General features: G+C 40.3%; 1 protein-coding gene across 7 annotated transcripts in view; it reads left to right on the top strand.

Moving 5' to 3' along the window:
• BASP1 (brain abundant membrane attached signal protein 1) overlaps nt 1-15,586 on the top strand; it is a 72,414-nt gene extending 56,828 nt beyond the window's left edge. For 4 of the 7 annotated variants that reach the window (XM_073332281.1, XM_073332285.1, XM_073332284.1 and 1 more), the window contains one exon: nt 13,966-15,586. In XM_073332281.1, the coding sequence (XP_073188382.1) occupies nt 13,966-14,713 (748 nt within the window). In that variant the 3' untranslated portion in view covers nt 14,714-15,586. The other 3 variants (XR_012157372.1, XM_073332286.1, XM_073332282.1) reach the window with 3 other exon arrangements.
• Nucleotides 15,587-27,754: the final 12,168 nt, after the last annotated feature.

Below are 27,754 nucleotides of genomic sequence, written 5' to 3'. Positions count from 1 at the left end.
TAGAGTTGAGGAACTAATATGATGCTGATCCTTGATGATGTTGTCACAAAGCTGAGTAGTATTCAGCATCATGTATACTACTTATGATTCGATCCAGATCACAGTAGGGCTTAACTGCAAGTAGTTTTATGTAATGCAGAACATGCCTTGTGTACACCTAATTCATCACTGCATTCTGGCATAAAATTTTGTACTGAAGACAGGCCTAAAAGGCGCTAAGGATTTTATTCCAAAAATGAAATGTAAGCCTCTTCAGAGTCTGTATAGCATAAAAGTCCCACTGTATGGTTAAAGTACCACTTAATGGTGCATCGGCTTTGTGCTAGCCCTCTGCAGAGGTGTAAATTTGAACACGGATGCACATGAAGCACAAAACAGTGTTGTGCGTGTATGTGTAAATAGCATGATATATAGCCTCATTCTGAAGACTTAAATATATCCTGCCTTCCTAAGAAACTATTATTTAAGGACAAAGGTTAGCTTGTGTGAGCTATTGATTAGCTTAATGGTCTCTGAGGACTAAGGCAGAGCATATTCCAATAATTAAATCAATTATTTGGGATAATTATTAATAATCCCATATTAACTGGAAGAGGGACATGGCTTAATTCTGTGACATTGCATCTGTTTTAATTATTTAAAACTCCTCCATTTTGTGTTCATGGGTGAAGAGCATTCACATGAAGGTAGGTGTCTAAGAACCGTCCTTTTCCCACATCTTTTCCCCTCTTTCTCTGTGGTACAGCTATGATGTCCATATGCTGGAGTCGGGAGTGCTGATTTGTAATAGAATCTGAGTCAGATTCTGCCTGTGGATACACATGTGGCTCCCACTGGCTGCAATGGGAGTGCCATGTCTTAGAATATAGATATTCAGGCCTGCCTGTAAAGGCCTATACTTTAAGAACTCAGATGCATTTTTATCACTTAGCTGGTTACAGGGGTATAAAAACAAAGAATCAAAATCACAGTCCAACTGTATATGGGCCTTCTCTCACTAGGATAGTCCGGCCTTGTTCTTAGTCTGGGAAGCATCCTGTCTGGCGAGAAATCACTTATCAGTGGTTGTGGTCGTGAAACCCTCATTTCTGTATATTTTATCTTTATGGTCCCTACTTTTCTATTGTTAATCTGTCTGCTGTCTAATAGTTTCTGTCTGCTGTCTAATACATTTTGCTAGGTGTAAGTTAATTGGTGTAGTGGGATATAATTGGTTAGAGAATTAAGTTACAATATGTTAGGATTGGTTAGTTAAATTTCAGTAAAAGGATTGGTTAAGGAATAGCTGAGAATATTACTATATAAACTGGGGTCAAACAGGAAGTGGGAAGAAGGGAAAGTGGAATCATGTTTGCTAAGGTCAGAAATGGGGAACAGGAACACAGGCAAGGTTCTGCGGCGTCAGAGCTGGGAAGGGGACACGGGGTAAATGCTCTGCGGTGTCAGAGCTGGGAGGGGGGACACAGGGTAAATGCTCTGCGGTGTCAGAGCTGGGAGGGGGGACACTGGGGAATAGACTCTGTCAGCATATAGAGATAAGCCCGACTGGTGTGAAGGGCTTCAAAATATGCTTGCTTGGAAACTAACCCCAATAAACATTGCATTGTCTGTTCTTCGAACTTCTGGTCTTTTGCTGCTTGCTGTCTGCGTGACAAGAACCAGGGAAATGGGAGAGTTGAGGGAAAACCCTCTAAAACCATGCACAAGCGAGAAGAAAAAATATAGTCTGGAGAGTTTGGGAGCTATTGCAAGTATTCACTACCTCTTTGTAATCCTATTCCCAGTTACTGTCTCCATCTCCCTATCGTGTGCTCACATGACATTTTCAGGTAATCAGCATTGTATGAGAGCAGACTGTAGTCGGAAAGGAAAAGTCTCTGTAAGAACTTAATAATTACTTTGAAAATCTAAAATTATATTCCACAACTAATTTTCCCCCTTGAAATTTGAGGAGGAAAAAATGAAATGATTACTTTACAGTAATGTGCCAAAGTTTATATTCCAAGGACTCTCCTTAAACTGATCCAGAAAGTAGAATGGCCTAGCTAGAAAATACATAAAGTTACATATAGTTGTAAGTGAGAAACATTAAAGGGATATAACAGTAAATTACCTAGATCCCAAAACATACATTCTTTTGAGGGAAGGGTTGTTAACATAACCTTTTTAAAAAGCTCATGTTTTGTATTTGTGGGCTGAGTTAAGACTGCACGTCGGTTGCTCAGGATGAGGGTAGAGAAATGTGGGCAGTGTGTGCTGAAAGTGCTGCCCTCATTTTCCAGCACACAGAGGCACCAGAGTGCTCTGAGGAGACCCTCAAGAACTGAGGTCTCCGCCACATCTCTGTTCTTCCCCAGTGCCGCATCCCGTATCTTCCTGTTCTGCTCTGGCTGCCGCCTGGACCCGAGCCTTATATTTTCAAAAGCGACTAGTGATTTTGGGTGCCAAATTTCAGACATCCAGAAGATAAGATTGGCAAGCACATATTATAGATGTGTCAATAAATATGGGCTCAGGATATATTGGAGGCACACAATATGAATAGAATACTTGTGAAGATGGAATTGTCCCAAAGGACTGAGGCTCTTGTTATCTTAAATATTTCTTTAGCTAGTAATTTGGATTGCATATGAAGTATTAGAGAGACAGTTTGGCCATAAATGGAAGCTAGCCTGGAACCCTGTCTGGTTTCCAAAGGAACTTTGTTGAAATCTGTCTCCGTGGAATGTTTTGATTTTGACAAATCAGCAAATAGAAAAAAACTGTTTCATTGGAATTTTTCTGACAAGCTCTATTTTTCACAACTAATTTTGAAAATTCTTTGGATCTGACCCATATTGGGAGCTGTGGGTGTTCAGCACCTCTGAAAACCAGGCCATTTCTATTTAGGAGTCCAAATACAGATTTAGGTGCCTAATATTGGGCATCAATGTTTGAAAATTTTGGCCAATGTTGTGAAATTATGAAAAATATTTCTTGGAGAGAAATGCACCCTAAACAAACCAATATGGCAGCTTGTAATTAGTATGCAAAAGGAATGTGCCAATTTCTGGCTGTTGTTTTAGTTAAAGACCTGATAATTTTTTTTTTCAGAAAGGTTTTCTTGTAAAATCTATTTCTATTAAAATCCTCTGAAAAGAAGGATAACCCTTGCTTCTAGTTGTGAACAATGATGTGATTAAGATCTCTGGTCTGGGACAGACTGACGTTTTGCAATACCTTTTTGCAATGTTTAATTTGGTGCAAAAGGCCCTTTTATTGGAAGCTGACAAAAGAAAATGATCCCGTAACCTGAAACATCCAGTACTGTAGCCAAGGTCTGGCATAGCTGATGGCAAGCTGGACCTCCATTGTGTAGCAAGTTTCCTAAATTCTGCAGCACCCTGATGTAGCAAACTGAAAATTCTGTGGATGCTTGTTTTAAATTAAAAAGGGAAGTTTTGAATGAACTAAACATGAAGATGCATAGTTCAGCCCATGAACAGCATTGTCTTGTGCTGTTCCTTCACTTTACAGTTTTCCATGTGCCAAATCTTGTGTGGACAATTCAGAACTGCCTTGTGGAAATTATGGGGGAGGAAACTGGAGTCTTTGGCAGTTACGCAGGGGACAGTTGGTGCATTTTTGGCACATGGAGAGTCACTGGAGGCAGTCTGGGATTGCATGGCAAACACATTAGTTAATTTTGTTTAAAATCCACAGTAATGCAATAGTTAACAATGGTGACATTTAAAGAGGATTTCTCTGTTGTAGAAAATGCAGGGAGGTTAATGCAGCAATTCACACCTAGCAGAGCTGTTTCAGGGTGCCTGTGAGCTCAGGAAGGCACATTGGTTTACACTGTGTTCATGTATTCAAGGTTTTCTTTGCGACCATAAGGTAGAAACATAACCTTTTTCTCAAGACCACTGTGTATCATGCTGACCAATATAGTCTCATTGCTTCATTTTACCCCTCTGTAATCCTTCTGTTTTTGTTTTATACTTGGATTTTAAGCTCTTTGAGGCAGGGATTGTTTTTTATTATTTTTGTAACATCTATCACAATTTGGTCCTGGTCCAAAAAATAAGCTATAGTAAAAAATGATGGGTTCTACAACAAGTTGTGGATTCTGCAAAAAATGATGTGATCAGAGTAAACAGGGCCCAGGCTGTACAGTACCACGCTAATATGACTTGCATACAAGGTGACAAATAATATGAAACCACAAAATCAAACACCTTGAGCTTTTGGTTTCCTCTGATAGAATCAAACATGCTTGTTTCTATGGCTTCTCCTAAGACCAAAATAGTTTGAGTGTCAGATGTCAAGGATATTATGTCTTCAGTGAACATACGGGCTACAATATTCAGCTGTTGCATTAAAATGCCTCCTGAAATGTGAACGATGTTGGGGAAAACTAAACGACCTTGCAGCATTAGGCCAACAAGCCATGTTACATGGAGCAGAACAACCTATTAGCAAGGCTTGAAGAATATTGCTATTTGAGCCAAGGCTACTGTAATCTGAAATACATATGTATATTTAACCAATTTAATTCCACTCCAACGCTTAATATAGAAGTAACACACATGATCAGTATATCTTGAAATATTTCAGTCATTTAGTTGATCAATTATATTTTATCTGAATACTCTCTAGCTGGCTGGCTTCCTCCAGACATGGCGATGAACATGACTCATTCAAGCAGATTACATGTGATTTCAGTTTGGTGCTAATTAGATTTGGTCATTTTGGCAAGTCTAGTGTTTTTAATGAATCTGCTGGCCCTGAGACAGAGTTTCATCTCTGTTCTTTGAATAATAGATTCCTCACCTATTTTTCATTACTGTATCAACAACTATCTGAGATTAAGTATTTCAAGTAAATCTAGGCAATATCTCATGCATTTTTTTTCCTTTTTGACTTGTTCTCACAATACTGATAGTTTTGCCACGTGTGTGGGTTTTTTATTTTGGTTCTAGCTATAATTGTCCATTCCTAGTTGGACTGGTTATTCAATACCTTGTGGATATTGTTATATGAAGAGATGATGTGTTTGGACTAATAGAACTTGGCAAATTATTGACAATAGCCCCCAACTGTCAAATGCAGAGTTTCAAGAATCAGAACTTCTGATATTACATTTCTTACATATTGTAATTTTTTTATATGGGTCATTGTCACCCTGCTTTTGTCTGGTAGTAATAACATCTCCATGAATTTAGAATAGCTCTTAACAGAATCTTTTTGGCCATATCCAAATAAATCCTCACACAGCCTTTTCCATAATCTGCAAGGGATTACATGACCCTGCACTGGCTATTCTGTTGGTATTTTTCAGAAGAAATTAAATGTATTGCAGTGTGTCAGTCTGGGGGCTAGTGGAATACTAAATTACCTTCAAGAATTAATGGGAGCTGTATTTTTAAAAATTACGGGGGAAGACAACAAGGAGAGAAGTAAGAGTGAAATGTATCCATCTGAGAGCTAAACACCTAGTCTTGAGATACTACCTGCTGGTAGTGCCACGTTGGCTTGCACATGGGAAAAAACAAACAAACAATGTCAGCTTCAATAAGGAACAAAAGATGGCCTATATCTGCTTAGTATGGCACGTGGGAAATTAGGTGACCACTGCTTTTGTATTTTAAGGGATATCTCCTCTTTACTATACAGTTCCTTTCCAGACCTGGAAATTCATGACGTTTTTGAAACAGTGCCCATGAGGAAGAGGGGAGAGAGTACCAGTGGCAGGAGTGTATGCAGACTGAGGAAGTGCAAAAAAGATCTTTGTGGTCAGTATAAGAAACAGGCTGACCCTTTACTCAATGATGGCCAGAGTCAAGAATCTCTCATTTTATTATCCTATTTCCTACTGCAATAAACAAATGCAATTGCTAGATTTTAAGGACTTAAATTGAACAATTTGAGGCATCTGGAGACTGCTGGCCACCTTCTGTTCTGTTACATCCATGTAATTAACTCCACTGATGATTTATTAATTGATGTACATATGAAATAAATCCGAGCATAATTTGGTCATATACCTCCAGACTTTGACAACTAAAATTTCCCAAAGCCGCTTAATTTCTTTGTCTTAAGAAGCCTGAATTTGAGCTAGGGCCCCCTTTTCCATGTCCATCACGTTAAGCCGTTAGGTCAGGGTTAGCATAAGGGTGATTGGGCGGGGAACCACTGGCTTTTGGCTAAGGATCAGAACTGGGAGTCTGACAGACTTCTGTTGACTTTGGACTAGCCACTTCACCTCCCTGTACTAGTGGTGGTGGTGGGAATTTCAAAAAGACTCATTGGTACTTTTACCTAGGTTTTGTTGTATACCTGGTGAAACCACACGTTAGTAAAATTTTTTTTTCTATTGCAATGGAAGTAGACCATCAGAATCCCAATTTCCAAAAGTGTGCAGCATCCATTGTTTAGTGGGAGCTGTTGGGTGCTGAGGTACTCGTGAAAATCTGGCCCTAAATGTATATGTAACTCTACTTGACTAAATGCTTGAAACACTAGAACTAAGTTCTTAATACGCACACTTTTCTATGTTAAACATCTGTGGCTTTTTCTAAAAACATGAGTACAGCAAGTCATTGAATTACTTGCTCCATCAATGTTTGATTACTTACAGTTTGTTGCAATGCCTTTATTAAATGGCAGTCAGCTGGGTAACCGGCGGGAAGGGTACCTATCTATTTATTTTGCAATGTTGAAACTCTGCTTTGAATTATAGACTTTTGTTGTACAGTACTTAAAGCTGGGAATGAGATGGGAAGTAGCTGATGCTGAGGTAGCTTGGCAGCTGATTTTTGTAGTTGGTATGACTGAGACTGACCTGTTACTTCCTCCAAATCTCTTGAAGCTTACTTCCATTCTTTTACGGTATGCCAAATGTGCTAGTTTAGGCCTCAGTTACTTAAGCACATGCTTAAGTCCCATGGACTTCAATGGGATTTAAGTATATTCTTAAGTGCTTTCCTGAAGTGGGGTTTGGGGCTTAATTTTTGGCAATGCTGAGCACCACACACTCCCACTGAAGTTGAGTGGGAACTCTGGGTGCGTAGTTTCTTCTCAGAAGCAGACTCTTAGTTTATGGGGTCATAACCTTTCCAGCCTGGAGTCTTTCTAGCCTTCCATCCATCCTGGAAATGTACAGTTCTCTCTGTTAAGGATGTTGCTAATGGTCAGTCCTAGTTTGATCCCTTATTAAATGATCTGACCCTTTGCTGCAATGTGAAGGCTTTTACTAAATGATGCTTTATATAAAATATGTATGTGTATACAGGAAGTAATAACTTTTATAGATGAAACCCTTAGACAGCTAGTTATATAAAGAGCTAGTTCTATTGACTTTTTTCAGAAGGATGCAATTTCATTATAGAGGCACAATTTAATTATGACTCTTTAAAACTGCAGTCAGATTTTTATACTGTACTTTTTTCCAGCGTCTGTTATATTGGCCTATTTAAAGACCAGTTGAATTTTTTAATTCTATTCTGTGAATACATTACTGTAATCCATGATCTTAGATTTAACATTTTGTGATGCTGTCATCCTAGGCATCCAGCTAATCATGTATATTCCATCATGGGGGAGTGTTTGACAGTGGTAGTGCAGTGGTTCCCAAACTAGGGGCACTGGTTGTTCAGGGAAAGCCCCTGGTAGGCCAGGCTGCTTTATTTACCTGCCGCATCTGCAGGTTCAGCTGATCGCAGCTCCCAGTGGCGGCGGTTCGCCGTTCTCAGCCAATGGGGGCTGCGAGAAGCAGTGCGGGCCGAGGGACGTGCTGGCCACAGCTTCCCGCAGACCCTATTGGCCTGGGACGGCAAACCGTGACCAGTGGGAGCTGCGATCGGCCCAACCTGCGGATGCAGCAGATAAACAAACTGGCCTGGCCCGGCCCACCAGGGGCTTTCCGTGAACAGGTGGCACCCCTAGTTTGGGAACCACTGATGTAGAGTGTGTGTGTGTGTGTGTGTGTGTGATTTTTTAAAAAAAATAAACTGAAGGATACTTAATTCTGGTGCTACTTTCTGGGAGTGATAGAAAACTTCAGGGTGAATACTTTTAATGCAGAGGACAAGGTCCCAGATTTTTAAAAGTCTGGCCCAAGAAGCTTTTAGGAGTTGAATAAAGCCTATACATATATACTGATCTTCTTTTAGAACATCTTCATTATAATATCTGCGTATGGGCTGTTTTTTCTTTCTTAATGTTTCCTCTACCTTTGGATGAACACTCCAGTGAAATAATTCTGAATGGATTGAAATGCTTTTTATCTCCATTGCAGCTTGTAAGTCTTTTAGTTCATTCTACTTGGCTGAACTACTGCTTTGGAACCTCAGAAAATCATTGCTGTTAGCTACACATACAGAAACAACCAATATACCACTTTGCTTTTCCTGTTTCTCTCCAGCAATGGAAGAGCACAGCCTCGAAATTCAGGGGACCTCTTCACAACAATACAAACTGGCCTTCTCTTTGAGAGTGTTTGATTACACAAATTAAAATTTCACCACAGTCAATTGGCAACAGCTAGAGACAGTTCCAAAACTAAACTTTGGATTTTGTGTTCCCCTCAAAGTTTTGGGAGTGTTTTGATCCAAATATGGATTTTGAAGCCCATATCTATCAACTGTAGCTCAAGCAGTTATGATATTAACCACTGTAGATTTGTAAACTCTTCAAGGACTATCTTCCCTGATACATAGACCGTGTTTAGCTTATTGTGGATGCCACCACAATAGAAGTACACCATAATAAACTTACTTGCATTGAATGTAGCTCTCCATATTTTTCTCATTCTTCTGAAATTGGAAAATTAAACAAAACCAAATGGGTTACACAGTTGGCACACTGGAAAGTGCAGGGCAAAGGCCTCTACCTGTACATGTGCATCAGCTTTCTCTCACCTTTCATTTGGGATGGCTTTGATCTTTGAGTCAACATGATTTAATAGATTATTCTTTAAAATAGATTACGTTTTTTCTTTCTATAATGTCATGTGGCACATTTTTCAGCGTAGTCAGTTGGGCCTAGATTTTTGAACCTGGTTGCCTAAATTTAGGCACTCAAACCCACATTTAGGAATTGCATAAGTGGCCAGACTTTCAGCAGCACTGAGCACCCATAGCCCCCACTTAGGTCAATGGATGCTATGAATGTGACTCTGAACATTCACCATTTTCTTTACCTAACCATGAAAACAATACCAGTACAAAGGGCTATCTCTTGCTCCTGGTTCTCGTAATGAGACTACATCACTAAAACCAGCGTTATTTCCATAAATGAGTCTTTTCTCCTCCTTTTCTCTCTCATAGCAGAAGGAACTCTGTGTGGAGGCCAAAAATAAAGCAAACCTTGTTATGTTATTAAATTTAAGATCTGAGGTAATGTTTGGAATAAATATTATAAATATTTTGGGTATGTTTAAGGAATCTTTTTTGCCTTTGGTTTGAATTGACCCAAATGTGGATATTAAAGCTGGTATTTGACCCTTCAATAGTACAATACTCTATGGGAATGGTCTCAAGAGGAAACCTTTTATATACATTAGACACATGGTTACATGGCACCAGACATCATGGGCTCTGTACTAGTGCTTGTGACTGCTGTAGTCTCTTACGAACAGACCAGTCTTGAATTCTGCTTCCTAAGTTTCTTCCCATCTGGTTCCTGCTCCAAACTTTTAATATTCTGTTATGTGCAGTAGGAGTCCTTTGTGTCTGGTGGACCCCAGGATTCTTTACACTAGATACTGAGAGCCTTCTCTGAAGCATGACTAGAACTGGTGGTAAGGGTTCTGAGGATGATAGCACCCACTTCAGACAGTGGTAACAGAAATAAGGACCCGCTTCTGGAGGAGGAAATCAGAGAGAGAAAGAGAGATTGACTGGAAGGTAGGATGGGTTGGGGAGAAGAACATCAAATCCCATCTTTACCTACAGCACAAATATACGTCCTTGGTAGCACTGATGGGTCCTATGTCCTCATTTTGCGTTATAGCCTGATAAGCCAGGAGAGGAAAAGCAACAGTCCATTTGGTTATAACGTGAATAGAAACCAGGCAATTGGAAAACTTACTGAGAGGATGAGTGATCTTCTTCATGCAGCACTTTCAGTTAAGTAAATGATAGTTATTGCATGACTGGTAGCAACACCTACTAGCTTAGGAAACAGTTGTCAGATAAGCTGGCCTACAAGTTCCAGAGTGGTCTGTCTTTTTTTTTAAAAACCCTTGTCTGCCTTGGTTACCTTATTCTCAAGGCTAGAAAGTAGCAGTCCATTTTTAACTCTTAAGCATCTATAAATAGAGCTGAAAATAGTTTGTACATCTTTCCCCCACCTTTCAGTACTAATACATAATACCAAATGACTTCAGGTAAATCTGGGGCACAGGAGTCATACAGAAAATGCATCAGAACAAATAAAATCTATTTCATAGGTTCTTGAGCATGCATTTCTCTTTTAAGTTGTATTTCTACTTCTTGAAGGACCTCTACCCTAGAACATTTGTGACTAGTAGTATTCAGAGCAAAATAATTTATATTAAAAAAGCAAGGTTGGTGAATTGCCATACATGTTATAGTAAAATCTGGAAAAATACAGAAGGCGCAGCAAATAAAATTAGGCTCATGATATTTGGGCATTAGTATTGGAAAACAAATAGAGGCTTAGTTAGGGATTGGAAATCCGAAAGTGCACACAGCTCTGGTATAAATCTCTGTTCCTGCTGAATTGCAGAAACCCTCTGAAGCTCACCAGTTGTACGAGTGTGTAAACCGCCTTTTGTTCCTATAAGAAGTGCTGGAGTTGAAATCAATGGACTAGACTAATAGTGAGAATTGGGGAGGCCATGATATTAGACAGCAAACAAAGTCCTTGGCCTTTCTTTAAATAACTAAGAGGTTGAACTTCCTTCAACAAAAGTAGTCCTCGAAATCCTCCAGTATCGTTCACCTAGGGTTAGAATCCCTTTTACAGTGGTTCACCTTTCAATCATTTTGAGAATAGCATATTATTTCTGAGCATAAGGCTTTTAAGATCCATTACCATTGCAGGACTCCACATTTCCCCATTACCACATAAATAGTTTCCTTGTGATTACTCTCCTGTTTGAGGCTTGAGACCTGGAAGGTCACTGTCGATCATAATTTCCAATTTCAATTGAACATATGCAGGGGAGCCACTGTTAGACTATGCATATGCCTTGTTGATACAGCAGCAGGAAATCTACCTCTGCAGAAAGGTCCCTTGTCCAGGCTGCTGAAAACAAATGGTCTCCATCGCGATCAGTGGTAATATGCTAATCCAAAGAAATGAGGACTGAAATGGCACATTAGTGCTACTTGTCAAGTAATGTACTCATTAATGGGGGTTGCATTTCAAAATCTGATAGGAAATAGGTAGAACATCACCAGATGGTGTGTAACTTGAGTGTATGATGGGTATCTTGGCCACCATGCAGAAGGATGGAATGGATTATTTCTCTCCCCCCTCCCCTCCTGCCCCAGTTGATATCACTATTTTAGTAAAATTTGATATAGAGTGCTGTTGTATCTTAAAGGGACACTCACAGTTCAACTTCTGCCCTAAAATTAGATTTGTGTTTGCCGTAAAATACTAATAGAAAGATGTCAAGGAAACAACATTTTGCAGTCTTTACAATATAAACATTGCAGGATTGCGCTATTGTAGAATTTGACTAGTCAGTTTCACTTTCATTTTTTTCTAGGTTGTCTTCATTTCCCAAGCTAGGAGAGATACAAACAGAGTGTAGGTGGTGCAAATTAAATTAGATTTTTGTAAAAGGAATTTCAGGAAGACTAAGACGTTAAAGGGACATAGTCAACTTGAAAGCTAGTCACTTTTTAAAAATGGCTTAAGAGTAATTCCTGATATTATATCTGCCCCTGACTTTCTCTAATAACTGTGAATGTAAAGATACAAAAAATTTCATATTTTTTTTCTCCCTATAGCTGTGTGAAAGAACCACCCAAACAAGGGAAACTTAGTAATTTGACTCTACAGAGGAAACTCTGAAAGGGAACATATATTTGACAGTACAGTTGATTGTTCACTGTCTTCTAAATATAAAACTGAAAGTGAGAATTTCCCGCCTCTAACCTTTCATTTATGATGATCTCCAGGTTGCAATAGTAGTACTACTGGTAACAATAGTGGGTAAATATTTTTCAGACAGAAGTGTGGATTTTCAAGTCGGGGGCCTATTAGTAATGACATCACCTTTCACTCTCCTTTGTTTTAACCAGACCAAATTTGTGTTTCAATGTACAGTTCAGGATTAAAGATCTTGTTAGCTAAGACTTGAGTCTTTACTCCTTACCAAGGAGATACAAATCCTCACATCAAATACAGATATACACACCTATTGACAGAAGCCAAGATTTTCAGAAATGATGAGTGATGTTGGGTGTCTTCGCTTTTGCATGTCCAGCTTGAGGCATATTTTAAAGGGGCCTGACTAAGGGTGGGGACTTGGGGATTCTGAAAGTTGAGTCTCTTTAAGGTGACTCAGGTTAGGGATCCAATTCCTAGTACATCTAAAAATCTTGGCAAGAAGCTAGAAGAAAGAGGTATAACATTTTAAACATATTAAATAGATTATATTACATTGTGTAGTATATATAAACCTGCATGTAAAAAGTCCCCACACTGGGTTTATTTCTCTCTATTAGAAGAGCTGTAATAGCCTTGCTGTATTTCAGGTTGTCAGTATTGCTGTTTCTTAACTCAACCTGCTGTGCCCAAGTATTGCAGCTCATAAGGTTCCTTATGTGACTGAATTAAAACAGTGGGAGATTGTTACATACCATATGTACTGCAATATGAAGGAACGACAGGATAAGTTGCACAATAAGCCAGGTAAGTCTTTATTCCAAAGTCCTTCCTGATTCTTGATTCCATTTTAATTTTGAACCTAATGGACATGTCCACTTAATCAAACTTGAATTTGGGTGCACATTTTTGTCCTCTGTGCATACACACCCAGTGGGCAATCTGCCGCCTTAGTGGGAATGAGCTATGTAAGGCACTGGACATTGTTGTGAAGTATATGCAGCCTTTTATGTTAGGGAAAATATAAATCCATTCAGTGTCACTGTTAGTTGGGTCAGCACTTTCATTCTAAAACAGTTTGAATCAGTTTATAGCTTGGCTGTAAAAAATAAAATAAATTTTAGGGTAAAACTTGGCCTGCGGTCTTAGCTCTGCATCAAAATATAAATAGCTGAGTTATTAACATTTGAAATCTGGCTACTGAACATGCACTACTTGTTGGTGTTTTTTGTTACACCAAGCACCCCTAGTATGGATCAGTGCTGTTAAGTTGCTTTGTATGTGATAGATTCACTTCAATCACTGAGAAGCAGTGACCACTTTTATTCTCAAGGCCTCTAAAAGCATTTCTGGGGACAAGTAAATCCTTAACAAGTTTTCTTAGGGAATGAGTTATAGTCGATTTTTGTGATAGCCAGAGATGGATACAGCAGCTAGGCTTTGTAAGGATTCAAATTTAGTATTTGTCTAACTTGAATGGTACTCCTGAGCTCTTCTTCTTTTATTCCCTTTGAATACCTTTCCGAGACATAAAAGATAGAGTTGCATGCTTCCTCTTCCTCCCTTTTCAATTCCTCTTGACAGAAATTGGAAGGTGGAGGGGTAACTAGCACTAGCAGCTGATTCTTCTTGAATTCATGGGGTGATGATTTAAGGATCTGGTGGCCCAAGTATTGCAGGGCCTCTTGGGCAGGGCAGGTAGTGACCTGATAGGTGTTTGGCACTCTCGTAGATCATTGTGTTCAGTAGCTAATCACTGATCAAGTTACTGCATTCTCTGCTGGAATAGGCAGCACCCAAACTTTCCAGCTGCTGGTGTGAGAAGTAGTAAGTAATTTAGCTTTGGGGAGGCGAGGTAGAGGTTTTTGGTAACCATCTTTTTTTTCCTTTTTGCAGAACTCCAAACATGGGAGGCAAACTTAGCAAGAAGAAGAAGGGGTACAATGTAAATGATGAAAAAGCTAAAGACAAGGACAAGAAGGCTGAGGGAGCAGCTACCGAGGAAGAGGAGACTCCAAAACAGAATGAGGATGCCCAGCAAACCACAGAGACCGGAGAAGTGAAGGAGAACAACAAGGAGGAGAAGGGTGATAAAGAGTCCCAGGTTGCTGCCAATAAGACAGAAGACAAAGAAGGGGAAAAAGAAAAAGCCGTGAGCCAGGAAGAAGTCCAGAAATCTGAACCAGAGAAGCCAGAGGCTGTTGTCGACGCAAAAGTGGAGCCACAGAAGAACAATGAACAACTGGCACCTAAGCAAGAGGAACAGACTTCAGCCTCTGCTCCTGCTGCCAGTAGTGAAGCATCTAAAACTTCTGAGCCCAGCAATGATGCAAAAGTTTCCCAGCCTTCAGAAGCCACAGCTACTAGTAAAGCAGATGACAAGAGCAAAGAGGAAGGGGAAGCCAAAAAGACTGAGGCTCCCGCAGCACCTGCAGCCCAAGAAACTAAAAGTGATGTGGCCCCAGCTTCAGACTCAAAACCTAGCAGCAGCGAGGCTGCACCTTCTTCCAAGGAGACCCCGGCAGCAACAGAAGCACCTAGTTCTACTCCCAAGGCTTCAGCGCCTGCAGCCCCACCAGAGGAAGCGAAATCTTCTGAAGTTCCAGCGACTAATTCGGATCAAACCATAGCAGTGCAAGATTAAATTGGACAGCCTGGTGAAATTAACCACTTAAAACAACCTGTCTTTTTTTTTTCCTTTTTTTTTTTTTTTTTTTTTTTTAATTTTTTCAGCTATACTAACTTGTTTCAGATCTGAAATAATATGTATTGCCCAGGGGAAAAAAAAAAAAAAAAAAAAAAGGATGTCCCATCAAGTTGGGAGGGAACAAGGGAGGGGGGGGGGGAAGAATCCAAATAGTATTTTTGTGGGGAAATATCTAATATACTTTCTGCCAGGATTTAAAAATATGGATGTCTGAAAGTACAGCGCATCTTTTGTATCTGAACTGCTGTAAATGCACTCCACCAATGTATCAAAATCTTTTTTTCGTTCTGTAATGGGGTTTGGGAGTGGTGCATTTGATTCTGCCCGCTGGGCTTGTGCCAAGGCAATCAGATCTTTATGAAAGCAGCATTTTCTGTGGGTTTTTTTTTTTTATTTACACCCTTTCTTATTTTGATATATTTTTTATGCAGTGGATGAATGCCAACTTTCAGACAAACCCACTTAGCTGTCCACATTTTTCTCAATGCCAATCCTCCAATTCTTCTTCCTCTCCAAATATTTTTGGGAGTAAACAGCATTCTCATCCTACTTAGCCTACCTAGATTTCTCATGACGAGTTAATGCATGTCTGTGGTTGGGTGCACCTGTAGTTCTGTTTATTGGTCAGTGGAAATGAAAAAGTCTGCGTTCATTGCAGTTCCAGTTTCTCTTCCATTCTGTGTCACAGACACCACACACCACTCATTGGAAAACAAATGAAAAACAAAATGTACAATGGATGCATTGAAATTATATGTAATTGTATAAATGGTGCAACAGTAATAAAAGTTAAATAATTTAAAAAAAATAAAGGTGTAAAGATTGATAGTTTATTTAGACTAATTCTTCATATTTAGCTCTGACAGCCTGGCATCCACAATCTACATATTCAGAGGAAAAAGATGATTATTTGAGGGCAAATCAAAATCACTGTGGTCAGGATTCAGCTACCCACATTCACAATGAGTACCAGTATAAAGTGCTACTCAGCATCAGTCAGGATATTTGAATCTGACCCTAGAGATATTTTGCTATAAACACTCACGTGTGATACAGAGCTCCATGAGAGTTTAGAGATAGTGAGTGAACAGGAAATACTTTATATGCTATGCATAAGCAGAATATAAACTCTGTCATATGCTAATGCCATTTTAAATCCAAATAAATGCTTCTGAATATGCTCACTTCCTATTATACACAGCTACAAGCGTCTTGGTTGATTTTAAGTTTTACTTGATGTAAGATGAATAGTCCATCAGAAAAAAGAGAATGCATTTTTTTTTCAAAAAATGCATCTTTTAAAATGATGCGATAGAGCTTAATCCTAGATTAGTTGGAGTCCCATTAAAATACTTCTTTCACTGTTACATTTTGTTAACTTCTCAATACTGCTATGCAGCAGGCAACCTCGAGCTCATGACTGACAGAAGCCAAATGCTTCTTCCTTCAAATATGGCTATAGGTGTGTAAGTGAACAGAATTGATCAAATCTCTTTCAATAGAATTTTTCGTGTCATGTCATTTTTAAAATCCGTCTGAACTGCAAGATAATCACAAGCAAGGTGTCCCTATCTGATGCAGCTCAAGATTACCATATGCAATCTCGAGTTCATAAAACAAGGTTAAGAAAGATTCCTGCTCTGGGATATTACTCAGGGGCATCATAGTCTGTCAGTCACCATACTCAATCTGCTGTTCAGTGATAATAAGAGAAGTAGTGCAGTAGTAAACAAACAGAATAATTTGTAGACCTACCAAATGCATGAATGGATATGTTAAACAGGAATCTTGTTTAAAGGTAATATAGATAACACACACACACACAGTCCAAATATCAGAAATCATGACTCAACATGCTTCCTTTGGGTTTATCCTTGAAAGGTTTACACAGAGAGAAGAGAGAGAGAGAGAGGAGTTCATTTGTGATTAAAAGTATCTTAAAATTGCATTCAGAACATGTTGTGTTTATGTATTTCATTCACATAGAGGGAACAAAGCACCATGGGCCTGATGCAAAGCCCATTGGAGTCAACAGAAGTTAGTCCTACTGACTTTTGATCTGGCTCCAGAGGCTTAAGTGGAGCTTAAGGCCAACACAAGACGAATGCATCCTTGTGCACGTTAGTGAATTTCACTCCTAGTATGTCAAGATCAGATTTGCTTTTTCATGTATCAAAACTTCAAACAACTCACTGTTGATTACTTCTTAAAAATTCAAAGTAAATGTGTCTTCTGCTGAATGACAATACCTAAAGGAGAGCAGAGTCCAGGCAACCAGTGTGCAAGTTAGTCCACCAAGTTCTGTCAATGCACCTGCAGCATCCTTGCCTTGCCACTCATTAGGGTTCCCTGAAAAATCTATTGCACCAAATCCCATAACTTCCCAACATGGATACATTTTTGGAGATTTTTTTAATTCTCTCCAGCACTCATTGCCATAATATCCAAGTATCTTCCAGTAGTGCATTAACCAATGTGACTACACATCTTGTCATATGGTGTTTGTTCTTGATGGAGAAGCTAAAACCAGAACCCGACATAATTTTTTCTTACCTTAGTTAAGACTAATTCAAGATAGAAAGAGGTAATGCACTGAATCTAGCAGACAAAGGGACAAAAAGACCCAATGGCTGAAAGCTGATGCTAGCCAAATTCAGACACCTAGGTGCGCACTGTTCAGTAGTGAGGGTAATTAACCACTGGAACAACTTACTGAGGGTTGTGGTAGATTCTTTATCACTGGATATTTTTATGTCAAGATTGGCACTCTGCTTCCCCCCCTCCGCCCCAAGCTATATTCTAGTTCAAACAGGAATTAATTCAGACAAGCCTTATGGGCTATGTTATATAGAAGGTCAGATCAGAAAGATCACAATGGTCTCTTCTGGCCTTAATCTTTGAATTCTCTGAGTTATCTCTGTTAATGTAGTATGTGAATCAACCTGGAATTATTGGGACGAAATCTGCACTCTGACCCTGCTGCCTTTGAATGGGAAAGCAGATGCTGAAGAAGAATAGGTATGTAACTTGTTGACTATGGTGATATTCAAATAAGTGTCATACTCCAGCACTACACTTTCACCTTCCATATAATGTATAGAAAAGCATTTTAATCTCTCCCAACTTCATACAGACTGAACAAATACGTTAGCTTTTGATCAATCCTGGGACACAGAGCAATTAGAACTCAGATGATTCCTCACATTAATGCTTCATCGGTGATGGGAGACAAATGAAGTAAACCCAAACACGCCACAGCAGTATCCACATCAAGCAGACTCAGCGACAGTTGGCAGTAAATCCACCCACAAATTCCACAGACTTTGCAGTATGGAGATGGCTGTTTCCTCCTTAGCTTTTAGATGGTGTATGACGATGGGTATGAGGTACTTTTGCGGACAATAAATCGTGAGGCATGTGCAAAGAAGGCAAACACATGCTTGCACTTGAAAAATGGGGAGGGGTGGAGGGAAATGCAACCACATGTAGGTGTTTTAACTAACCTGAAATGGCTGGGCATTTCTTTTGCTATTGTACATATGGTTGTACAATTGATTCTGTCACTGCAGTCAAAACTTTTGGTGACGTGTGTATTATACAAACACGTAGACACCCCACCAGAGATCTGGGTCCCATTGTGTACTCTTGCATTAAGAGACAGCCCTGCCCCAAAGAGCATACCAGCTGAGCAGACATTGGGTGGGGAATAAGGAATTGGTTTTCCTCTGGGGATCTGAAGCACAGAGACTGATATTCCTATAGCTACAGAGGAAGTCTGAGGGCAAGGAACTGAACCCACGTCTCCTGAATGCCAGCTGAGTGCTTCAACTCTGAGATTCTCTCTCTCGCTGAGTTATAACCATACCTTGGACTTTACAGCAATAGTAAAAATATTTGTGGTATAGAGTTAACCAGCATGTGATCCAATAAATTCATTTAGACATGTCGAACTCTAAAAAGCTCCACTCCTTTCATGGACGTATATGACACAGAAATAAAAGGGGAATCTAAACTAGGGGAAGGAATGATGCACTGTTTGCTGAAAGTACTTACCAGTAGTTGTCTTCACTGTTTCCCAGAATGGCAATGTTCTTAAACTTATTTTGTTTGGAGAATGTCATGGAGTTGTGCCTGAGTCCCTCCAGGGCAACAGAATGGGCATCTCCATTGGCTCATCTAACACTTTCATTGCAAGGAGAGTGATATGTCTTGTGCAGTTAGTGTGACATTCTCCTTAGCTAAACCACTACATTACTTTGGGCATCAATCTAGGACAGGATTTCATTTAAAATAAAATCCTATATTGCAGTATGTTAGAGGTGTACCATAACATGTGGCAATGAGACCTTTGCTGTACCTAGAACCTACATAGCCTAAAAATGGGTTGTCATGTTTACAGAAGGGTTGGGAAAATGTCAAAAGATTTGGCAAAGCATCAAAATATTGAGATGGATTAATGCTTACCAGTTGGATCTTGCTCTGCATTTTAATACTCACGGGCCAAATTCTGCTCTGTCCCCCCAGGGTAATCCTGAAATAACTCCACTGAAATGTTCGTACTAATGATAGCAAAATTTGTCCCTATAATAAGGTCTTGGAATTGTCATCATACTCTGTATAACTGCATTTTCACTGGCTCCTGTGTTTCAAACTGGCATGCCAAATTTTTGGCTAACAAAATGTGTGTTTCACTATCTGTCCATTACGGAATTAACTTTGGTATAAGTTACAGATGACAGATGGAATCAGGAACATAAGTGAATCGCACTGCGTTCTTTTCAAAGGGGAGAGGACGGGGGAAGTATGTCCTATCATTCACATGAAAAAATGATAGGATTTAAAAGTGTATTTATATTTTTGTACCCTGAAATAATTTTTAAATAGTTCTTCTGGACTGTCAGCAATACTCTGTGGTGCTGCCATTTTGTAATATAGGTTGTTATGTTGATTATGGGACAGTGAGGCACTTGGTAAAGTCACAATAGCATACACAGTCTCATGCCGTTGCTACTGTCATTTAGTCAGAGACTTTGAGGAAGTCTAGAGCCTGATCCAATTCCCATTTAAAGTTAATGTGGAACTATTTCTATTTACTTTAATGCGAGGCCTATCAGGCCCATAATGTCAGTTTACACAGTTTTACCTGAAAGTTTGGTGTAAATTCAGGAATAACCCAGCATACTGTGAAGAGGTTAAAAAATGTGAACACACCAATGTTACCAAAATGTACTTACCATCTGTTAAGTGTCTTGGGGGCCAAAGTTGCAATGAGTTGGTGATCACATTCCAGTTCCTTGGGGGCAGTAGAACTAGAGGCCATCACGGTAAACGGAACTGGTTTACAATCCTAGCTAGAGCTGGGTAGGAAACAGTTTTCCCATCCCACAAGAATTTAAGATTTCAAAAGTTTTCCCAGTCCTAACTCTGGACAAAAAAATGGAACTCTCAAAAATATTCACAAAAAGTAAAGGAGGACTTGTGGCACCTTAGAGACTAATAAATGTATTTGAGCAAAAGCTTTCGTGAGCTACTAACTGAAAACTGGAACAAGTGCTGCCCACGCTGTAAATCCTACAGGCAATAGAATGGCGGAGGCTCTTAATATTTAGTATTTTAAACACAATCCACAAAGTGCCTCTCTGAAAAATGGGTTGGTTACCTATAGTACCTGCAGTACCTCCCAGGGGAAATCTACAACTGAGATTGACTTCTGTACCTGAGACCACAAAGAGTCAATGTAACTAGACTAGAAGGTAGGCTCATGGTCCTATATTTCAACTACATATGATAGGAGAATTCCATGATACCTAACTCCACTAATTAGATTTTTCCCTGCTTCTCAATTGTGTTTGGACAATTTCAGTGTCCTAGGGATTGGAACCATTGAGATATCACACAATTCATTAATCAAATGTGGCTAAGTGGATCCAGTGGGCTGGAGAGGTCAAAGATTTTTATATTGATGAAAATTGGTACAAGGTTGAAAGAGCAAACCTTTTGTTTTACGATAGCCCTGGATTCTGAAATGGAATGCTGTAAGCGAAAAGACCCTGCATAGATTTCAAAAGATATCACGTCTGTGTGCTAAACACATTGTTGTTTTAAGCTCCGCTGCCCTATCTGATTATTGTAATTTTGTCAGCTGCACTTTATTTTTATTTTTAAATAAAAGGAAGTATTACCAAGCGAGCCTTTTGTGTTTCAAAAGACAAACTACAGTATCTCATAATCAGTATGGTGCACAGGAACAATTTCAATCCCATTAAACCTTAAATAACCTTTCATAGTATAAGAACTTCTAAAATGTATTATTTAAATATTTTATCTAACATTTAAAACATGTTCATTGTTGACTGAAGCTTCAGTGGTACTGATCAATCCATAAAAAAGGCAAATTTTCAAAGATTAGTCCTAGGTAAGCATTTGACAATCCATTTAGCATTTTACTAATTAGATTCTGAGCCAGATCCTTAGCTGTTATAAATGGGCGTAATTTCAGTCAAGTCAGGGGAGCTACACTGATTATACCAGCTCTGGATCTGGCCCCCTGTACTCAAGACTTGTCCTCCATTTTAATTTAATGAGCTATTTCGCACAATTTGTGCAAAAATATTCTCGTAACTATCATTTTGCATTACAATACACAGTCACTATCACAGGCTGCTAGAGAATTAAACTCTTATTCTTTGTGATAACTTAATTACTGATAAGTTTGGATCTGAATTGCAGTTGTTTACTGAGTACTAATTTATATGAATTTGCACTAAATCTCATAGCAGATTTCAGAGCTTATTCAAGACTTTTCATAATCTTTTTATGAACACTGAAAATTGTATAAATCTGAAATTAATGGGAAAAATTAAGGATACATATGCACGCACACACTGAGGGGAGAAAATTCATAATAAAAAGGGAAGAAAGTGATATATACTATTTTTATAGGCATGAGTTGTAGGATGGCTGTATTATTTGAGCAGTGAAGCTGTATCTAGTACTCTAGATTTGAACTTTACCCCACTCCAACTGCTACATTTTGTCATAGCTTATCTGTACAATACATATTGGACCAGATCCTCAGGTGGAATTTTGATATTGTCTTCCCAAAACATCTTTAGTTAAAGTAAATGGTACAGTGATGGTTCTGTGACAAATAATGGGAGGGAAATTAACATGCATTGAAAGGAGAGAAAAGAGAAGTGTTTGGGAATTTGATGAAATTGATCATTAATGAAGCAGAGAGGCACAGTAAAAAGGTTCCAGACCGTAGAAGATGCAGGAGAAAATAGTCTTTCACCAACAGTGGTACGATTGCTTGGAGATAGAGAGAAGAGACCACTACATGAATGCATGGAGGAGCTAAGGGGAAAAAAAGGTCTGTCGGATGCTGTAACAATTTCATGGAGAGTTTTTAAAAAAACATTAGGGCAATCTGGGAAATGAATGAGAAACCAATGAAGTAATTTGACACGGCAAGCAACATTCTGCACATGCTGCCACTCTGAGAGGACTAGGATTTGGTGAAGCCTTAGATGAAGAAATTACAATAGTTAAGATGAGAAATTAAAGGCTGCATTCTGATTTCAGCAAAACTGGAATTAAGGCAGTGAGTGTCATACATGGATGACTCCAAACATAGGACAAGTGAAGGTAACTGAAAGGTTTGACCTGAGGAGAGAGAATGTGCTATTCCTCTTTCCCAAGAGGAAATTTTGGAGAAGCCCCAAATTTACTCAGTCAAGGCAAGCAGAGACCAGACAGGGAAGAATCATGAAAGCCATCATAGATAGCTGGGTATTAGTGAAAAAGCAATGATTTAGGTTGAAGATGTAGAATGTATGTAGAGAAAAAGAGAAGGGTAAAAATTGAATCTTGTGGGATGCTACAAAGGAGGACTCCTGGTGCAGAGATGTAGCTACCTTGAGAAAGAGAAATGACTGCTACATAGGAGCAGAACTGCTGTCTGCATAGCCCCAGTGAGGGTCAATAGGGACGCAGGGATATACTCACACCTGCAGTTAATTGCAAGCATTAGGATCCAAATTTGAAGCCTACCAACAGATGTTCCAATGGAGGGCTTAAATTGTCTAAAATTGACCGTTTTCATGGTAAAATCTGAAAGTTTTGTGTAATGAAGCCACTTAAATTTTGTACACTGATTAAAGGAGTTGACCTTATTTGAGATTTAATTCAGACAACTGTCATGCTCACAGGAGAATTCATCTATTCAAACAGATCAGTGTGACACACATTGTTACAATGACACTGCATATGATGCAACGCATGCCACTTTGACAAAAAGTAAACTTTCTGCACCATGAAATGCCAGAAATGAAATTACAATGATGTTTCTCATGAAAATATGTGGGGGATGGGAGGTGTCATTTTTGTACACAATGATCACTGCCAACTGATCAGCTGAAATAAATAGAAGCTAGTTACCTTTGAGGATCTGGGGCCCAAATCGTTTTGAAAATGGGATGTAGGATATCAAGACAATTAGGCACCCATATATCTTTAAAAATCAAGGCCTTGTAATATCAGTGGAACTGGAGTCAGAGAGCCCATCTTTCCTGTTATTGAGGAGATAGCAGGATAACAGAGAAGATAGGGAATTAGACTGGAAGCAGCTCAAGCCACATGGACAGAACAGTCCACGGGGTTTAATAATGTTCTGCGTGTTCAATTTAATCTGCATTCAGCTTCCTTCTTTGTGAATGATGCCTGGTGGCAGTGGGTGAGTTCTTTGCAGAGCAGCACCTGGCAACATGAGCTATGGAACTCAGTCTGAAACTCCCCAGGGCCTGGATTTTGCAGGCACAAACTTAGAAGGAGGAGTTAGAGCTGTGTACAGACCTAGCCATGCAGGAGGACAGCAACAGGAAAGTAGCACTCCTCTTTTACTTCATTGGGGAACAAGGAAGAGAGGTCTATGCTAATCTGAAGCTCATCATTGCTTAAAGCCACACAGCTGTCCTAGCAGCCTTGGGGAACTATTGCTCCAAAAAAAAAAAAGGGGGAGGGGGAGGCAGTGCTTACCATGAAGGAAAATTGCAGTGGCACTATGTAATCCAGCATTTAGGTGGCTCAAAAGTCTGCAAGGCAGGGATATCTGCACCCACTGAGGCCAGAACAGCCTGGGTAAGCAGCATGGTGGTGGTAAAGAAGCCATCAGGCAAATTATGTATCTGCACAGACCCAAAGCCACTGAACTGGGTATTGAAAAGATGTTACTATCTAGTCTGTGATGTGAGGAATTGGTTGTGGCACTGGATAAAGCCTGGATAAAGAGTCCAGCATGCTGACAACCTTTGCAACACTGGGCACTGCAGAAGGCTGTGCAAGCCAATGTGCATAAGCCCAGCACCAGAGGTGTTTCAGAGAAGATTCATCAGAGTGCTGGAAGGACTGCCTCAGGTGAAAATACTCACACATGATATCCTTATTGTTGGTGAATGGAGCAGTGTTAAAAAAGTTGAATGAGACCATGACAGAAAATGACAAGCTTTTCTTCAGCAATACAGGGACAAGAACATAAAACTCAACTCGGAAAAAGCACAGCTCAAACAGCACGAGGTAACGTACATGGGATGTCAGCTCACAGTAGAGGGACTGAACGCAGAGTCCAAGATCAAAGCAGTCAGAACTGGTAGCTCCAGTAGATGTGAAAGGGTAATAGCAATTCAAAGAATGATAAATTTTCTGTCCAAGTTCTGTCCACACCTGGCTGCTGTAGTGGAACACATATGCGAGTTCAGAAGGCAGGCAGTTGAGTGGGACTGGCCAGGTCCCCAAAGAAAACATTGGGCATGCTGTAACAGATGATACCAACCAGGACAGTAACTGATGCTCTGGTATGATACATCAGAGAAAGGACTGGGTGTAGCTCTTTTGCAGTGGCAGTCGATCGCTTATGCCCTGTCAGAGACTGAACAGGGGTAAGCCCAAATGGAAAAAGAGCTGGCTGTGGTATTTGGAATGAAGCAATTCCATCAGTACACCTCTGGCCACCCACTAATAGTTAAATCAGACCACAAACCCCAAGACTCAACAATTTCAAGGCTCTTTCATAGTGCTGCAAAGAGATTGCAGCACATGTTGATCAGCCTCCCACACTACTAGGTATAAATCAGATATTGCATAGGATGATTACTGGTGTTAGCTGACACCATGAGCAGGGCATATATAGTCAGCATCTGTGAGTTGGAGGAAGGCAATCAAGACATTGAATCTATTAACATGCTGGACTTGCTCCCAGTTTCAACTGCAAAATTGTTGGAAATCTAAGAGGCTAAAAATAAATAAATAAATAAAAAAATAGGCCATTCAACTACAGGCAGTCAAGGAAGCAACAGCAGGGTTGCCAGAAGACAAAAGCCAAGTAGCAGTAGGAGCAGATCCATATTTTCAAATTAAAGAGGAGCTGAGTGTACAGCATGTAATCATATCTTGAGGACAGAAAGCTGTTGTCCCCACCTCATTACATAAGGATGTCATCGAAATAAATAAATGCCTCACATCTGGGCATTGAAAGCAATCTTACATGGGCTCAAGAATGTGTTTACTGGCCAGGAATGAATACACAGCTATCAATGTTCACAGAAGAGACTGACATCTGCTGGTCATGTGTTAACTATCACACGAGCTGCCCACCTGCCCAGAGGAAAAGTTTTTTGGGGATGTTGATGCCCTGCTTGATACAAGAAGCAAGTCAGGGACTAGAAAACTGAAGGCCCATTTTGCAAGATATGGAATTCCAGACACTGTATTCACTGACAACAGACTCCATTTTGCCTCAGAAGAATTTGCATGCAAATGGGAATTTGAGCACCACACCTCCTCCCTAGAGTATCCAGAGTAATGGTAAAATGAATCAGCTTTGAAAAAAGCTAAGATACTGACACAAAGATCCTGGACAATTGGAAAAAGGCAAATATTGTACCCATATTTAAAAAAGGGAAGAAAGAGAACCTGGGGAACTACAGACCCGTCAGCCTCACTTCAGTCTCCGGCAAAATCATGGAGCAGGTCCTCAAGGGAATCCATTTTGAAGCACTTGGAGGAGAGGAAGGTGATCAGGAACAGTCAACATGGATTCACCAAGGGCAAGTCATGCCTGACCAACCTGATTGCCTTCTATGATGAGATAACTGGCTCTGTGGATGTGCGGAAAGCAGTGGATGTGATATATCTTGACTTTAGCAAAGCTTTTGATATGGTCTCCCACAGTATTCTTGCCAGCAAGTTAAAGTGTGGATTGGATGAATGGACTATAAAGTGGATAGAAAGCTGGCTAGATTGTTGGGCTCAACGGGTAGTGATCAACGGCTCAATGTCTAGTAGGCAGCTAGTATCAGGTGGAGTGCCCCAGGAGTCAGTCCTGGGGCTGGTTTTGTTCAACATCTTTATCAATGATCTGGATGATGGGATTAATTGCACCCTCAGCAAGTTCGCTGATGACACTAAACTGAGGGGAAAGGTAGATATGCTGGAGGGTAGGGATAGGGTCCAGAGTGACCAAGACAAATTGGAGGATTGGACTGAAAGACATCTGATGTGGTTCAACAAGGAGAAGTGCAAGTCCTGCTCTTAAGCTGGAAGAATCCCATGCACCGCTACAGGCTGGGGACTGACTGGCTAAGCAGCAGCTCTGCAGAAAAGGACCTGGGGATTACAGTGGATGAGAAGCTGGATATGAGTCAGCAGTGTGCCCTCATTGCCAAGAAGGCTAACGGCATCTTGGGCTGCATTAGTAGGAGCATTGCCAGCAGATCGAGGGAAGTGATTATTCCCCTCTATTCGGCACTGGTGAGGCCACATCTGGAGTACTGCGTCCAGTTTTGGGCCCCCCGGCTACAGAAAGGATGTGGACAAATTGGAGAGTCCAGCAGAAGGCAACAAAAATGATTAGGGGGCTGGGACATGTGACTTATGAGGAGAGGCTGAGGGAACTGTGGTTATTTAGTCTACAGAAAAGAAGAGTGAGGGGGGATTTGATAGCAGCCTTCAACTAACTGAAGGGGGGATCCGAAGAGGAGGGAGCTAGGCTGTTCTCAGTGGTGGCAGATGACAGAACAAGAAGCAATGGTCTCAAGTTTCAGTGGGGGAGGTCTAGGTTGGATATTAGGAAAAACTATTTCATGAGGAGGATGGTGAAGCACTGGAATGGGTTACCTGGGGAAGTGGTAGAATCTCCATTCTTAGAGGTTTTTAAAGCCTGGCTTGACAAAGCCTTGGCTGGAATGATTTAGTTGGTGTTGGTCCTGCTTTGAGCAGAGGATTGGACTAGATGACCTCCTGAGGTCTCTTCCAACCCTAATAGTCTATGATTCTAAGGATGTTTCTTCTGGTTCAGATCCCTTCTTAGCATTTTTGGAAAACTGGAACACCTCATAACAGGGGGGGCCAAAGCAGTCCAGCATAGGCCCTGATGGGTCGAAGTCTCAAAATCTTACTACTAATGAGGGCAGACCTGCTGCAAACTGAAGGATGGAGACATCACCAAGAGGAGATGGCCATGAATCAGAGAAAGCAGGCACTAGAGTACCACAGGTTAGCCAAGGACCTCCTGGCTCTGGAGACAGGTACTCCTGTGAGAATCCAGCAATTAGAGAGACACAAAAAGAAGTGCACTAAAGGAGTCATGAAATGGCACTTAGGTCATACAAGGTGATTACACAAGAGGGGCAAGTGATCTAAAGGAGCAGGAGATATGAGCATGTTCACACAATACTCAGGGAGAGACTAGAGAGATCACCATAGAATGGAGAGATGGAGAACCATCTGGAGGCCAACACCACTGACAGGGAGGAGACTCCACACAGAGAGAGTTTGCTAGGCTAGAAGAGAAGTGACAGAGAAAGGTCATTGCTGGTGTAATTGCCTGTTGAGGAGACCAAACTATCTCAGACTATGTAACCAGCGGAGTCTGTGGTAAAGAGGAGATTACAACATGGCTATGTGCTAACAATCTCTGGCTGA

This window comes from Lepidochelys kempii, chromosome 2, assembly GCF_965140265.1.
Source record: "Lepidochelys kempii isolate rLepKem1 chromosome 2, rLepKem1.hap2, whole genome shotgun sequence".
NCBI lineage: Eukaryota > Metazoa > Chordata > Testudines > Cheloniidae > Lepidochelys > Lepidochelys kempii.
The sequence above is the reverse complement of the archived record's forward strand: the minus strand, read 5'-3'. Positions and strand labels throughout refer to the sequence as shown.